General features: G+C 59.6%; 1 protein-coding gene across 4 annotated transcripts in view; it reads left to right on the forward strand.

Annotated features, from left to right (window-relative positions):
• PRDM15 (PR/SET domain 15) overlaps positions 1 to 16,259 on the forward strand; it is a 43,823-nt gene that overhangs the window by 5,152 nt on the left and 22,412 nt on the right. For 3 of the 4 annotated variants that reach the window (XM_079101125.1, XM_079101126.1, XM_079101123.1), the window contains exons 2-7: positions 5,595 to 5,639; positions 6,292 to 6,385; positions 7,857 to 8,010; positions 8,516 to 8,768; positions 10,445 to 10,546; positions 15,098 to 15,334. In XM_079101125.1, the coding sequence (XP_078957251.1) occupies positions 5,603 to 5,639; positions 6,292 to 6,385; positions 7,857 to 8,010; positions 8,516 to 8,768; positions 10,445 to 10,546; positions 15,098 to 15,334 (877 nt within the window). In that variant the 5' untranslated portion in view covers positions 5,595 to 5,602. The remainder of the gene's footprint in view (positions 1 to 5,594; positions 5,640 to 6,291; positions 6,386 to 7,856; positions 8,011 to 8,515; positions 8,769 to 10,444; positions 10,547 to 15,097; positions 15,335 to 16,259) is intronic. The other variant, XM_079101124.1, reaches the window with a different exon arrangement.

Here is a 16,259-nt window from a genome sequence, read left to right on the forward strand (position 1 = left end):
ACAGGGAGTAACGTAGACGTCGTGGCAGTGCCGGAGGGGGAGAGAACGGTGGGGAGGAGGTGTGGGAAGACACTCTAGTAACGGTGGCCAGGGGACCCAGAGTCCAGTTAACCTCTTAGGGTCCAGAGGAGGAAACCAAGGCCTAGGGAGGGCAATAGCCAACTCAGGTGTTTCCCTTCTAGCATGTGGCTGTGGCAGGTGTGCCCTGGGCTCTGGCCGCCAGCCCCTTACAACAGGACCACCGGAGCCTGAGCTGTGGACCATGGCTCCTCAGCTTTGCCAGTCAGGGTGCCCGGGAAACGTCCTCTGCACAGGTGTGTTCGGGGGTGGTTGTCTTGAGCAGATGCCCTCAGATCTTTGCTGTGGGCTCCTCGGGCCTTGGCCTGCAAGCATGCAGCACCCTCCTGACGGGGTCTGCGGTGGCCTTGTGCTGAAGTCCTCTCTGCCCACCTGCTGACCTGTCCCCTCCAGCATCTTTCAGGACCATGCCACACGTGTTTTTTGAAGATAGTCCACTCACTTCTTCCCCAGTGACTCCTCCTCCTTGTTTGTGGTGTCGTCACGAGGGCCTGCGTGGTGGGAAGGACGTCCCGGCCTGCGCCAGGACCAGGTTTCAGGGCATTTGAGACGTGGTGGTCTGAATGGAGCCGCAGTTAAGTGTAAAATACAACCCAGACTGCCGGGACTCAGTATGAGAAAACCCCTTAGAAAGTTTCATATTGATCACACGAAATAATATTTTGGATATATGAAGTTAAGTAAGATGTGGTTAAAATCACATATTTGCTGGGCTGGGGTTGTGCCTCCGTGGTAGAGCACTTGCCTAGCATGTGTGAGGCACTGGGTTCGATTCTCAGCACTGCATATAAATATATGAATAAAATAAAGGTCCATCAACAACTAAAGAATATATATAAATAATTTTTTTTTTTAAAATCACATATTTGAACCTTCCAAGATTTTTTATGGCTAAACAAGATTGTGCTACAATTGATATGGAAAGGCAAAGGAAGTTTGCCTAGAACAGTTTTGAAAAAGGTTAAAGTGTCAAGAATCATTAAGTTCTGTGAAGTTGCGGTACTAAGCCTGGTGTGCTTGATACCATCAGGAGTGGGTTGGGGGAGGGAGACTCAGCTCGGTGGAACAGAGTGCCCAGAGGCGCATCCCAAGAACACAGCCAGCTGGCCTTCACGAGGTCACAGCAGCTCGATAGTACTGCAGAAGTTAGACATCCTGGGCCCCAGATCAAATCGCCCTCAGCCAGACGTCTTTGCTTGTTTTTGGTGCAGGGCCCCACATGGTAGGCAAGTGCTGTGCCACGGGGCCGCTCCCCAGCTGCAGCGGAGCCTCTTCTGCAGAGATGAACTCGCACTGGTAGTGACCGTTACTAAGACACAGGGGAAGAGGACTCAGAGCTGGGCGACCGGGTCTGGAGGTGCTCCTGAGCGCCAGCTGGATTCCAAGCCCTTCCCTGTGTTTCTCTGACGAGCTTTATGGTTCTACACCTCGTCTGTGATCTGCTTTGACGCAGGGCAGGTCCACACTGCCTGTGGCGTCCAGCTGTCTAGCTCTGTCGCTCTGGCTCCTTCCTCTGTTCCGCCACTTGAGCTGCATCAGACTCCGCAGGGTGCGTGCCTGTGGGTGGGTGTCCTTCTGGGTTCACGTGACAGCCTGTCAGTGGGAGCCAGGTCCACGCTCCTTCGCTTCAGCTTCACTTTCAGAGTTGTTTTGAACCTGTCACCACAGTGACCTGCTGTGTAGGTTCTGGTGTCACTTGTCACACAGATCATTTGCCTGAGGTCCACTCTCTTCCTGCCACCGCCAACTTAGTTGCAGGGGGCCCTGAGCCTGCTTGACGCCCTTGAGGCACTCAGTGTTCTGACCTGTCCCAGGGTCCCTCTGTCTCCATGTCGTGTGGCAGTGGTCACACCAGCTTCCTCTCCGCAGAGGGCAAAGCCCAGTGCAGACCTGGGCTGCTGCGTGGGAATCACCTGGGGGCTGTGGAAGCCCCATGTGGCCCCACTGAGTCTGATCGGCAGGTTGGGCGGGGCCAGGATTTATATTTCCACGAGATCCCAGGCAACGCTGTTACTGCCGGCTCCTGTCCAAGGTCCACACTGAGAACCACTGGGGAGGCAGGACTGGTGGTCAAATGGCAGACTCTCACGTTGTAGTCCTCCTCTCCTCGTGTCTGCACCGAACGTTCTGCATCTCACTGTGGGAGTCCTTATGGGCCCCAGAAGCCGGGACTGGACGCCCTCTGCTCCAAGGGTACGTTCAGAGCGCGGAAGGGACGTGGCTCGCCAGAAGGCAGATGTGCTGTCCCTCCATGCTGCTGGGGTCCGGTGGACTCTGTCCTGGGCTGGGAAGAGCTCTTCAGAGAGGCCCCTTTGGGGACCGGGTTTCTGTGGGAGTGTTGTTCCCAGGACTGTTCAGTAAGCACAGTGGGGAGAGCTGGGGACAGCCCAGCATCCTGCCCCTCTCGCTGTGTTCTGTAGCTTCTCTGAGGCACTCAACCAGGCGTCCTCTGCCTGGCACACGTGGAGGGCGGGGCAGTCTGTGAGGGGCAGGCCAAAGGCAGCTGCTGCCCCAGGAAGGCGGCGCGGCCGGGCCTCGGAGGGTGCGTCCAGGCCTTGCTGCAGGACGTGCGGAGCCCTTGCTCTGCTCCAGTTCCCACGTCCTCGGGGCTCTGCCTGCTGGGACCTGACCGCAGTTCTCGGTGGCCTCCTGAGACCTGCTGCTCCTGTTGCGGAACCTCCTGACCCAGGCAGAGCTACTGGGAGGGGGGTTCCTGTGATAGGGCATGGGTTCCTCGGCCCCAGTGCCACATGAGCGGCGTGTGAAAGCAGCCCTAGCCCAACCCAGGGCGCTTCTGCCTCCTCGTCTGTTGCAGTTTGGATCTTAAATGTCCCCTAAAAACACATGTTAAAGGCTTGGTTCCCAGCTGATGGTGCTCTTGGTGGGTCCTGGAACCCTTAGGACGAGGGGCCTAACAGGAGGAGTAGGTCACTGGGGACACGTCCTTTATGGGTGTGTGGGGGCCCCGCTCTCCCGCTCCTGTGCTTCTTCGGCCACCGCGGGAACCGCTTTGCTATACCACGTGCTCCCTGCTATGATGTCTGCCTCACCAGAGACCAGAAGCAACAGAGCCACTGACCATGGACTGAAACCTCTGAGACCATGAGCCACAATAAACTTTTCTTCCTTTATGTCGATTTTCTGAGGTGTTTTGTCACACTCTGATTATATCGCTAATAAGTAGATTAGGACACATAATGGGGGTGAGAGGGGTTAGTGTTAGGGTTAGAGCTAGGGTTAGGGAGGGGGCAAGAATGGAGGAAGGAGGGACTGTATAGAGGGAAAAGAGGGGTGGGAGGGGTGGGGGAAGGGAAAAAATAACAGAATGAATCAAACAACATTACCCTATGTGAAAAGTATGATTACACAAATGGTATGCCTTTACGCCATGTACAGAGAAACAACATGAATCCCATTTGTTTATAATAAAAAATAAATAAATTTAAAAAAATAAAATCCTAAAAAAAAAAAAAAAGAAAGAAAACCTGACTAACACACTTCCTCTTTTGTCTTCTGTCAGAGACCATCTGCTGTCCCCATCCCAGACAGCCCCCTCCCACAGCAGTGCCCATCAGCCAGGGGTCTGGGGAGGTGAAGGACTGAGTTGGCCTCGCCGTAACCCGTGGGGTAGCCTCACAGCTTGGTGGTGGCGTACTGTGTTCAGGAAGGACCCCTGTGCCGTGTCTGGGAGGAGCAGGCCCTGGTTATTTCAGGCCTCTGACAGGCGACTTGGAAGTGGACCTCCTCAGCCTTGTGTCTTGTAGCTAATTCACTCTCATTGTGACGCTTTCCACTCACGGTCCATCTTACGGTCACACGTGTGTTCAGTGAATCTGAACACGCATCAGGGCGTGCACGTCCTTTCAGTCTCCAGCTGCCAGGATGGTGGGTGGAGGGTGAGCAGTGCACGCAGAGGGGAGAAGGAGGTGCAGGGAGGAGGCGGGCGGGATAGTGATCTGGGGCACACAGTGTGTGCACCTCACTGGTGCTCCTCCAGGCTGCACAGGCAGGCGGGACAGTGATCTGGTGACACCCAGTGTGTGTGCTCCTCACTGGTGCTCCAGGCTGCACAGGCAGGCGGGACCGTGATCTGGAGCACTCGATGTGTGTGCACCTCACTGGTGCTCCTCCAGGCTGCACAGGCGGGCGGGACAGTGATCTGGAGCACTCGGTGTGTGTGCACCTCACTGGTGCTCCTCCAGGCTGCACAGGTGAGTGGGACCGTGATCTGGGGCACACAGTGTGTGCACCTCACTGGTGCTCCTCCATGTTGCACAGGCGGGCGGGACAGTGATCTGGGGCACGCGGTGTGTGTGCACCTCATTGGTGCTCCTCCAGGCTGCACAGGCGGGTGGGGCAGTGATCTGGGGCACACAGTGTGAGCACCTCACTGGTGCTCCTCCATGTTACACAGGCGGGCAGGACAGTGATCTGGGGCACACGGTGTGTGTGCACCTCACTGGTGCTCCTCCAGGCTGCACAGGCAGGTGGGACAGTAATCTGGTGACACCCAGTGTGTGTGCACCTCACTGGTGCTCCTCCAGGCTGCACAGGCGGGCGGGACAGTGATCTGGGGCACACAGTGTGTGCACCTCACTGGTGCTCCTCCAGGCTGCACAGGCGGGCGGGACCGTGATCTGGTGACACCCAGTATGTGTGCACCTCACTGGTGCTCCTCCAGGCTGCACAGGCGGGCAGGACCGTGATCTGGGGCACGCGGTGTGTGTGCACCTCACTGGTGCTCCTCCAGGCTGCACAGGCGGGCGGGACCGTGATCTGGTGACACCCAGTGTGTGTGCACCTCACTGGTGCTCCTCCAGGCTGCACAGGCGGGCGGGACAGTGATCTGGGGCACACGGTGTGTGTGCACCTCACTGGTGCTCCTCCAGGCTGCACAGGTGGGCGTCTCATCTCTCCTTTGCAGCTTAGAATCTGGGGCCCTGGAATGAACAGCCAGACCTCCGTGTGAAGGGATGCGGAGGTCAGTCTGCACCCCACTGCCCCATGTGGAGGTGGTACATAAGTGACCCTCAAAGGATAGATGGGAAGTAGAAGGGCCAGCTCTGACCACGGTCTGTGGGAGCAGAAGAGCCTCCGCCATGTCGCGTGTGGGAATTCACGGGACACGAGGCACAGGTAGAGACTGAAGGAAACAGGCTCCGCTAGGCACGACTACCACTGGGCAGGTGATCAGGCCGGGGGATGGAGGACAGAGGAGGCAGTAGCACGAGAGCTGGCTTTTGGGAACTAGTGCTGTGTGACCAGTGGACACTGAGGGCTGAGGTGAGAAGGTGGAGTATGAGTCATGAGGTCGCCTAGTCACCGGCCCTTCCTGTCCTCTGGGTTCATTAAAGACCGTGAAGGAGTTCCAGAGACCTCCCCTAAGCAGGCCTACTCCCTGTTCGCTTGCACAGCGTGACGTCCCTGCGTGGGCCAGGGGAGGCCTTGCTGGGAGCCGTCTTTAAAAATGCTGTGCAGAAAGCTCATGGGTAATTTGTTCTCTCGTGTCCTGACAGGTGTGGAGATGGCCGAAGATGGCGGTGAAGAGATCATGTTCATCTGTAAGTGACTCGTGGCCTGGAACACCAACGACTGGACATGTGCTGTCTAGGCAAAGCCACTTCCATCAAAAACATGGAAAAGTCTTTTCTTTTTAAACTGACCTGGTCTTACTGATTGGAAGGACATGACACACTTTAGGGCAGTGTGCTGCCATTGTGTGGCTTCCAGGGGTCATTGTCCTCCTGACTCCTGGCCAAGGGCACATCGCAGGTAGCCCTCCATCAGAAGCAGAGTCAGGGTTTAGGAAGAGGGAAGCATGTCAGGTTTTTGGTAAGCAGGTTGGTGTTTGCCAGCATCTTCCACGGCCTTCAGCTCCTTTTGGCTTTCCACTCCTTGGGAAGATCGTGGCCTGGCCGGCCACAGGGCTAGCATGGGGCTGGACGAGCTGTGCAGCCGGAGCTCCTCCTGGGTGGGGGGCCAGGGCACCTCGTTTTTTGCGCTCTGCTTTGGGAGCACAAAGCGGGGGCCTCTGTGCCTCAGGCCTCGCCCTGCCAGACGTGCCTGGGCTTGCTCGTCTCCATGGGGTCACTGTGTGTGCATCTCGTGCTGGAATCGCCCCTGTGGGGCAGGGGTCCCTGATTCCTGGACTTGTGGTCCTGGTGTCTCCCTCCCTGGACGCCGTCCCCTCTGACGCTCCACATCTCTTTGCAGGGTGTGAAGACTGCAGCCAGTACCATGACTCCGAGTGTCCCGAGCTGGGCCCAGTGGTCATGGTCAAGGACTCCTTCGTGCTAAGCAGGGCAAGGTGCGTGACCGCCTCGGGCTGCCTTGTGGCCCCACCTATGACCAGGGTCATCTGTAGGGCAGGTGTGGCAAGAGCTGAGCAGGCCTGTGTCTGCAGGCAGGAGGGAGCCAGGGGTGAGTGAGGCCTGAGCAGCGCCAGCAGGGAGCCGGGAGCTCGGGGCAATAGGGTCAAGGGTACGACGTAGTTTGGGGCTCTTGGGGCCAGGCCGCCTCTGGCGAACTGCCTTCTTTACACGTTGAGCAACAGGGGCCAAAGCTGTAGGTCTGCTGCTGGGGTTGCCTCCGTGTTCTGGGCCCAGACCTGCCCACAAGTGGGCATCGTGGGCAAGGTGGCTGGGCAGGGGCCCAGGCAGGGAGTCCAGGCAGTGAGGCTAGGCCCGGAACCCCTGGGAAAGCAGAGGCTGTGCCTGCAGACATGTGAAAAGACCATGGCCACAGTGGCTCCCTTTCCGACACCCACCCGTGCATGTCCTGGGCAGGGGAGATCGCGCCAGGTCTGCCTGGTAGCCCTGTGACTTGGGCACGGCGTGCTCCTTCCCAAGACTCAGCCACCTCTGGAACATAGAGAGGGTGCGGGGTTTCGTCTCGCCTGCAACAGTGCCAGGCACGGGGAGACTGACGTACTGGTATCTATCGGCCCGTCAGTGCTGCTCTGGAAGCCGCCAACCGCCCCCCAAGCCCATTTCTGTGTTCTGCTTCAGAGTGACTTACTCTGTTCTAAACGAGGAGATTAATATCCATGCCTAAAGTAGAGAGCTGATCGACTCTCCTCTTCCCCGACCCTCAGGGCTCTGCCCATGAGCATCCAGGGGGCCACTGGCCACAGTCACAGCCCCTGTGCTGGGCACCTCATGCTAGCCCAGCCCCACTCGCCCCACAGCACTGCTTCTGCTTCCGCCACATCTCGGCTGGGCCAACCCTGGTCCCATGCCAAGCCCCGTCTCTTCGCCTTGCCCGTGACCTTCTTCTTAATTGAAAAGGCCACTTGGGTGCCGGGGAGTGCTGTGCTGTGTGCGTGTGCTGGTGCGCTGCAGCAGGTCCCAACCCTTGGCACGGCTCTCACGCACCACTGACGATCGCGGAGGTGGGTGAGACCACAGCCCCGCCTACGGGACCCTGTTCCGGTGCTGGGCCTGCCCAGCCCTCCTGTCCTCGCTCCTCCCGGAGCAGGCAGCAGCCTCGTCTCAGCCAGCTTCCCCCTGCCTTCCGGGGTCCCGCAGCATGTCCTTTCTTCCGTGGGCTCAGGCCCATGCTGCCGGCCTGCAGGTGGGTCCTGTGGCTGGCTGGGCCAGGAGCCAGCACAGCTGGCGCTGTGCTTGAGCAGACCAGGAGCGCTTTCCTGCTGTCGCCCGGGAGAGTCGCCTCAGCAGCCTCGTGGTGGTCAGTGAGGAGCTCCGAGGCCTGAACTCTGCTGCTTGCCCAGGGAGGGGGGTGGGAAGGGCCTCTCACGAGTCATTTCCTCCCACTTCCAGGTCCTCCCTCCCCTCTAACCTGGAGATCCGACGTCTAGAAGACGGGGCGGAAGGCGTGTTTGCCGTCACGCAGTTGGTCAAGAGGACACAGTTTGGCCCCTTTGAGTCCAGGAGGGTTGCCAAGTGGGAGAAGGAATCTGCGTTTCCACTGAAGGTGAGGCTGCTGCAGGAGCTTCGGGACCGGGGCGTTTGACCATCCCTGAGGGCACGGCCAGTGGCCAGTGAGGGCCGCTGAGTCCTGTGATTCCCGTGTCTTGGAAACAGCCAAGAGGGTGTTGTATGGATTTGCAGAAAAAGCTCAGGAGAGAGGTGGGCTCTCCCACAGTGAGGGACAGTGGTCCACCCGAAAGTAGGTGCTCTGCACCTGTGTGGTTAATTTGAACTGCAGAGTACTTGAGGGTCCCCTGCCCCTGCCTGTCGCCACTCACCAGGCAGCAGGCCCTTTCAGACCAGGGGCCGAGCTGGAGTACAGCCCCGGTGTCCCCTCGGGTCCCATGTGGAGCTCCGGTCTCCTGCTTCCTTGCCTGTGGCCAGCCGTCTAGGCCACGTGGTCTCCCTTTGACTGCAAGTGCTCAGGCCCTGCACGGGCCCCGTGGAGCCCCGGGCCCAGGCGTGGCGCACCAGGCGGCTCCTCAGACCCCTCCCTGGCCTGGGCCCAGGTGTTCCAGAAGGACGGGCACCCCGTGTGCTTCGACACCTCCAACGAGGAGGACTGCAACTGGATGATGCTGGTGCGGCCGGCGGCAGAGGCCGGGCAGCAGAACCTGACGGCCTTCCAGCAGGGCAGCGATGTGTACTTCACCACCTCGCGCGACATCCCCCCGGGCACTGAGCTGCGCGTGTGGTATGCCGCCTTCTATGCCAAGAAGATGGACAAGCCCATGCTGAAGCCAGCCTGCTCCAGCGTCCACGGTGAGTCCCTTGGCCTCCTCCCAGCTCCTGTGGTGGCATTGAGCCCCTTGGCTGGACATGCTAGCCAGTGAGATGGACATGCCAGGCGGTGGAGGGGAGCAAACGTGAGCTCGACTTGCACAGTGCACCTGCTTGCTAAGCTAAGGTGACAGGCAGCTAGAAGCTTCCACCCTGGGACTCTTGCTGGTGAGAAGGGCCACCTCAGCCCCTCCAGGGAAATTGGGGTCCTTGGACGTGACAGGTCAACACTGCCTGTACACTTGGCCTCCCACCGGGACTTATCCCCCCAGTGCTGTGGGGGACTTTATCCCCGATAACAGAGTGGCTCAGGATCGGGCCAAAGGTCAGTGCCATGAGTGAAGGAGCCCAAACTAGAACCGCGAATCCAGCTCCGGTCTTGCTCCACCTCAAGCAGCAGCTTGCACCCACCTCGGCGACTGTGTGCACGAGTGTGTGAGTGCACGTGTGAGTGTGTGGGCGCGCAGGCGTGTGTCTTTGTGCGGGTGCACATGTGAGCACGTTTTAGTGCACATACAGATGCATAGGTATTCGTGTGTGTACACGTGTGTACGTCCAGGGGAAGACTGGGCAGATGCTAGGTGGTGGCCTGTCAGCCCCCCGTCTTTCTACTGGAAAGTCAGATCACATGATCGAGGTGCTGACTGGGGTCCAGCGCACCGCTTGTCCACGTGGGACGCAGGTGGGGTGGGATTCTAGTTGTCCCTCCCCATCTCATGGGCAAGGGACCTCTTCACGTGACCTCAAGAGACCGCGTGGGATTACGGGTGTTTGACATTTTGACCTGTGAAGCAGTAGTTCTGGAAAAGTCTGAGGAGTCCTGCCCAGGTGAGCTTACGGTACTGTTCTTACCGTGAAGGATGTCTGCCCACCAGGGCTGGTCGTCCACTCTCCTTCCCACCCTGAAGTGAAGGGCGTCGCACTTGAAACGGTCCTTCTTAGCACAGCCACAGCCTGACACAAACAGCCCCATGGGAGGTTGTGTCCTGGGGCTGCCTGATACACTTCGACAGAAGTGCACCCTCTCCCCACTCCCAACCAGCAGCTGCAGTCACCGCGTGGGTGGGGCTCTGGGGAGAGGCCCCCTGCCAGGCGGCTGGGCTGCACACCCTGAGGCCTCACCCTGGCTTTCCCTCCTCAGACCCCTGGGTGCCGTGAGGGGGCTGCAGGCCCTGCCTGGGCGTAGCTGCCTGCCCCGGGGGGCTGTGCACATTAAAAACCCCTTCCCTGAGGGCGCCAGGGGCTCCCACTCTGCACGGCAGTTACAGGCACATCTGTCCCCACAGAAAGCCCTGCCGGGTAGTGCTGAACTGGGGCTACAGCCACGCCAGGTTCGGGCACCTGTTGACTGGCTGCTTTGGTCCCTCTGTCCCCTGTTGTGTGAGTCCAGAGTTGGCAAGGAGGTAAAGGTGGTCCCTGGAGTCTTAGGAAGAGCTCTGCCTGGTCCCACCAGGCTGGCGGCTACTTGGTGGCAGAGCAGACCCTGCACAGGTGGCTGGGACTCGCTTGTGCTCTGGTTCCTCCCCTCTGGGGGCATGTTGGTCAGTGTGCACGAAGCTGAGACCAGCACACCACTGTCATTGAGGCCCACGCGCGTCCGGTCTGAGCCGGCTTCATGGAGACCCTGCTGCTCACTGCGTCTCCTCTGTCTCCCAAAGCTGCAGGCACCCCTGAGCACAGTGGCCCCGCAGAGTCGGAGCGAAGCCCGTGGGCTTGCAAGGTGTGCTCCAGCGCCTTCCTGGAGCTGCAGCTCCTCAACGGTAAGGGGGAGGGGAGGGAAAGGGGAGGGGGAGGGGAGGCAGCGCACTGCCCTTCCCTGGGCTCTGTCCTGTCCTGTCCGCCCTGTGTTCCCTCCTCAGGGCAGGCGGCCGGGTGCCCCGCTGGTGAGGCTTGAGGTGGGTGGGGGTGGGCCTCCCTGCTGCCTGCAGGCCTGCTGGGCAGTCTGGGCCCCGCTGTCCCTGCTCAGGCTGCCTTACCAGTCGCCGCGGCCGGGATGGGGTGGTCTAGACCCCAGGTGGCGCTTGGCAGGCACGTCGTCACTCTTCCTCTTGGGCAGTGACCTTTCCCTTGACTCCTGTGGAACTCAGGTGTGGAGGCTTCTGTCGTGTCCACCTGGGGAGAGGCCGTGTGCGAACACGGTGACCTGTGTCCTGTGTAGGATGGGCTTAGAGGCAGGCCCTTGGAGGTGTGCTTGTGAGGACGCGGCCCAGGCGGCCGCTGGACTGAGGGGCAGGCAGACCCCTGCTCTCATCGCCAGTGGTTGGGACATGCTGGAACCTGTAAGGGGCTTCCTCCCAGACAGGAAGGCCTTTGGGGCACTCTTCGGGTGCTCAGAAGAGTTGTTCATCTCTTAGGGACAGATGCCGATGGCTTTGGTGGCCTGGTCTGTGTCCTGGAACAGCCTCCTAACCTTGACACACTGCTTAGTGAGAAGTCTCTGCTTGTTGCCAGGTGGGAACAGCAGAGCTGCTTCTGTGCTTCCTAGGAGCACCGTCTGTGACGGACAGGGCACAGCCGTGAGCCCATAGCGTGCGAGTGGTCACCCAGCTCGTAAGCACTTCTTTGTTTCACACTTGTGAATGAAGAAAACAAATATCCTTTCACTTTGGTGGTAGAGTTCTACCAGCAGGCCTCTTTGAAGGCAGTGGATTCGGGCCACGGTCACGGAGGCCTGCCTCGGTGGATGCCCCCGGGCACGCCTGCATTGACTCGGGTCTCACAACAGCACCTGTATGACTGTGGTGCCCATTTGAGATGAACTTACTGAGGCCAGAGTGGACAATGACCTGCCAGGTTGTGCAGCCCAGCCCAGCCTGCTCCCAGCCCCTGCTGACCTCAGCGTGCCCTGCAGAACCCCCACAGAGTCACGGGCTTTCCTTTCTGCCGCAGCACCTTGCAGGTGTCCTGTGGACATCTCGTGGCCCAGGAGCTGAGGAGCGGGGGCAGGGCCGAGCAAGAGGGGAGTGAGGGTGGAGGGCCTGTGTCTCTCAGACAGCCCTGAGGGCAGGGCCAGAGCCAGAGGGCGGACCTGTGCACTGCCAGCCGTGCTGTCTTCTCCCTGGGCGCACAAGGACTCTCTGAAGTCTCATCTCACGTGACCACGCTGTGCCGAAGCTCCTTCCTTAGGGCAGTGTCTGGGAGGCTCACCTGCCTGATGGGGGGAGACTGGATTTTACAGCTTCAGCGTCTGACCACCAGGGGTGCTCTCTCTGAGGTTGGTTAACTTCCACACCAGGCCAGAGCTTTGAACTTGAACTTGTCTTATGTGTGTGTCCTGGCTGAGCTGGAGGAAGCATGATTTCAGGCAGGGCTGGCTTGTGCATGGGGGGGTCAGGCCACTGTGCAGGGCACCAGGACACTAGAGGAGGCCGTACTGGCAAGGTGAAGTAGATGCTCTCGTCCTTTCCCCTGGGCGGCCAACTCTCCCATGTGCGAGGGAGCCCTCATACCTTAGGAGTCCACGGAGGGTCTTCTGGCCAAGTGTGGGGCTTCAGAGGGGCGACAAACCTCAGTGCCCTCTGGAATAATGCTAAAATGGCCGAGCCAGAGCGAATGGGGAAGCGCGAGGCAGTGGGCTGGCATGGAAGCCAGAAGGTCGGACAGTGATGCCTGCCAAGCCCATGAGAGCTGCTGACACCAAGAGATCCAGGGAGCGCGTCCACTTCCGCCACAGCGCTCCGGAAGGTCAGCGGCTGTGAGTGCCAGGTGTCTGGAAGCGAGGACAGGGCGGTCACGGAGTCTGCTGGAAGTGCTCAGGCCCCAGCTTGCCACCCTCCTCAGCTGCCGCTGTCCTGTCGGCCCGGCAGAAGCTGAGGGTCTGCCTCAGGAGGGACCAGCACGGAGGAACACCAGACTGCGACACCAGGAGTGGCTCGGCACCAAGGACAGGGACTCGGCGAGTCTCAGTCCTGGAATGTGAGGCCTTTCACTTCTCCCCCAGGTCTTTCTGCAGAATAGGAGCCTTCTCGCAGAGGGTGGTGGCCAGGTTACGTTCCAGGGAGCGAGTGGGGGAGCTCTTTGAAGAAACCGGCCAGTCCAAGAGAAGAGATGGAGGTCCCCCACAATATGACCACTCACCCCGGGCCATCTGCGGGGAAGCCCAGCCATGCGCCCTTGCACCCCCTGTAACGTGGATATTCTGGATGCTGGAAGAAAGTCACCCGGACACCCGGAGAAACAGCTTTGTTCTGAGGAAACTAAAAACCAAGCCAAAGCAGAGAAGCCAAGTGGTGGTCCTCAGTGAGAGACGACCCTGCGTCCTGGAAACCAGGACAGCAAGTGGCAGGAAGAGCAGCTGTGGCCTCAGAGAGGCGTGGCGGGGGGCACTCAGCAATGTGGGGCGTCTTCAGAGGAAGTGCGTGAAGAGCGCGTGACCTGAGAAAAGGCCACTCTGTGGTCTGAGTGGCCGGCACAGCAGGAATGACCCCGGGGATGGAGAGGAGGAGGAGCCGTGAGAAGCAAGCAAGGAAGACACAGGACCAAAGGACCCTGGTCCCAAACTGGAAGGCCAGTGGCACCCAGTGAATGAAGAGGCCCAGCCAGGCATTTTGGAAACTTGAGATTAAAAGAAGAAACGCTTTGAGAGAGAGAGAGAAGGCAGACTACACACCCTGCTTCACCTAGATCAGTTCTTTCCCAGCCAAGTGTTGCTCACAGCTTAGGTTCAACTGAGGGCATTTTCACACCGGCAGGGGCTCGAACTCTGACCCCTATGTCGTTTTCCCCTGGAAGCTGGAGGATGGACCACTGGAAAAGGAGGGGCTGTGGAGAAAGAGCAAGGCGGCCTTTCCACGGGATTCTGCAGTGCAGAACTCACCAGGTGCTTCGGTGGAAGGAGCACGTTGAGACCATTCACGGCTCCCCGGATTCCCAGGAGGGCAAGGAATGGAGGGATGTCACTGGGCTGTCGCGGGCAGACCCCATCGCACAGGTGGCGCCACCCACACTGGCACTGGGCTCCAAAGTCCAAACTCTGCAGCCTGTGGACAGCAGACACCTGCTCTGACCCACCAGGAAATGTGTCCCTGGGCTGCTGCTTCCTCACTGCAGAGCCAGGCTGCAGATCTGCGGCCGAGGTCAGGGAGGGAGTCCCTGGCAGGCGGGCACAGATGGTGAGAAGGCAGCAGAACACGGGAGGATGTTTGACAAAGATGCCCGGCCAGAAACGTCACAGAGGCCCCCCGTGGCTGGGTGCAAGGGAAAGCGAAAAGCCCGCGCCCCGCAGCCCCGGGCACTGTGCGGACCTGAGAGCCTGTCTCCACGACACAGCCCTGGGCCTCTGCGTTCAGTCGTGTGCTCTTGCTCTGGCCTTCCATTCCCTCTGCGTGCCTGGCCAGCACCCACCTCTCCCTGCTCTCGGGCAGGGGGTTCATCGTCTGCGCGTCCTGCTGGCTGATTGTGTGGTGTCGGCCACATCTGCTTCCTATTCTTGCCCTCACTGGACCTGGGTCTTGGGCCGCTTCTCCCACACCGTTCCTCTGAATAGCCAGCAAGCCAGGAGCAACAGCCTCCTGATGCCAGGGCCTGGGTTGCATAGTCCACCTTCAGTGGGAAGCCGGTCCTCGGTGCGAGTGTGCAGAGCAGGCTCCGTCCTGGGTGCCTAGTCACCCTGTCCCCTGGCCACTCCCTCCTGGTGGTGCCCTGCAGCGCAGCCCACCTGAGCCCCACTGCCTTCGTGGCCAAGGTGGCCGCCTTGGACTTGAGCACCGTCCCCGCCCACCTGCTTCCTGTGCTCCTGCGTGGCCTGCCGTGGCCCCTCCCAGGCTTTCTTAAGTGGAGAACAAAGCAGAGTCCTTTTGCTTTGATGCCGAGTTCTTAAGGAGAATTTTATCATGGGTCAAGTTTTTCCTAACCGTCTTCCTTAGATGCTACCTTTTTAGAACATGTACCACTTATTTACTGCAGAAAAATTAGAAAATAAAACTAAAGCAGAAAACAGTACTGCCTGTAACCCCATCGCAGAGAGCGCCGGGCGTCCGCACGCTTGGGCGCGTTTCCTGTGCAGGCGTCGCGTGTGCTTTCGTGGTGTTGTGGTGTTCACGCCTTCCTGGTGAACCTGCCCTGCCTTCCTACATCATTTACTTTCCAAAATAGTGCAAGTTGAGCCTCCCTCCTCTGCAGGTTCAAAGTGTGAAGCGCTGTGGAGTCTGAGACGCCCGGGCCCGGCGTGTCAGAGAAGGGAGGCCCGACCTGCGGCTGCGTTTGGTGGGTTGGAAATGGGATTTCATTCCCCTATGCAAAGGCCACACAGTTGGGAACAGGACCAGGGCACGGGCGAGGGCGGGTTGCTCCTAACTGCTGTCTTCTTGCAGAACATCTCCTGGGCCACTTGGAACAAGCGAAAAGCCTTCCTGCAGGCAGCCAGCATGAGGCAGCCCCCGAGAAGGAGCCCGAGCCGCCCCGGGGACAGCCACCTGGGGTGCTGGAGAGTGCCAGCGTCCAGAATAGGGCCACCAAAGAGCAGAAGAAAAAGCCTCGAAGCGGGAGGAAACCCAAAGCATCGAAGCCAGAGCAGCCCCTGGTCATCGTCGAGGACAAAGAGCCGGCAGGTGAGGCCCTTGCTGGGTGTGCATGCTGGCATGGTGGGGCCACTCACCTCCCCTGCACACGTGGCCTGCAGAGCCCTCCCCTGTCCCCTCAGTCGACCCCGCCAAGTGCAGTGGCCCCGTGACACGTGGTACACAAAGGAGCTGTGGAGCTGACAAACCAACACACCCGTGTGGCCCGTCCTGCCATCAGGACAGAGGACACTCCTGCCTCCCAGCACGCCCACGCAGCAATGAGGTCGCCCACGCCAGGTCTCCCCAGCTTCTCACAGGAGCACTCAGGCATGAGGCTTGTCCACGTCGGGTCTGTCAGTGACCCTCTCCTTGACAGCACCACTGTTTGGTCCATCATGCAGATGCCCAGCGTTGGCTCACCCACTCCTGTGCATGGGCTTCTGGGTGTCCAGCTGGTGTTCATTGTGCAGTGGCCTCACTTTCTGTGCTGTCTCTGGTCCCGGCAGTCCTCATGTGGCCCCTGCCTGAGCCGCTAGCCATGGCAGAGGCTGCATTGATTGGCCTCACCCCTGAGGACAGGGCATGTGCTCAGAGGCCAGCCCCTCCTACCCATGCCACTGGACTGGCTCTTTCTCTTGACTCTGGGACACCCAGGGTCTCTGACGAGCACAGGCAGACTCCCTGGAGCCGAAGAGCTCTGGGAGTGGTCTCCCTGTCACATTCCTGCCTCTCCTCCTCCTCAGCTCCTGGCTGGGCTGTTTGGAGGTGATAGGAGGAGCAGTGGTGTGCTCTCCCAGGCAGGTGGAGAAGGTGGGAAGGGGCAGAGGGTGTCCCCACTGTCCCTCGTGGCTAGGGAGATCTGCCAGCACTTAGGGGTGGTCTTCCCAGATTCTAGCCATCCTGCTTCTGGCTGGGCCTGTCATGTGACTCTTACAAAATGGTTTTCTGCTCTTTGAACATTTTCAAGGTGACA

Source organism: Sciurus vulgaris, assembly GCF_902686455.1.
Source record: "Sciurus vulgaris genome assembly, chromosome: 10".
NCBI classification, from domain to species: domain Eukaryota; kingdom Metazoa; phylum Chordata; class Mammalia; order Rodentia; family Sciuridae; genus Sciurus; species Sciurus vulgaris.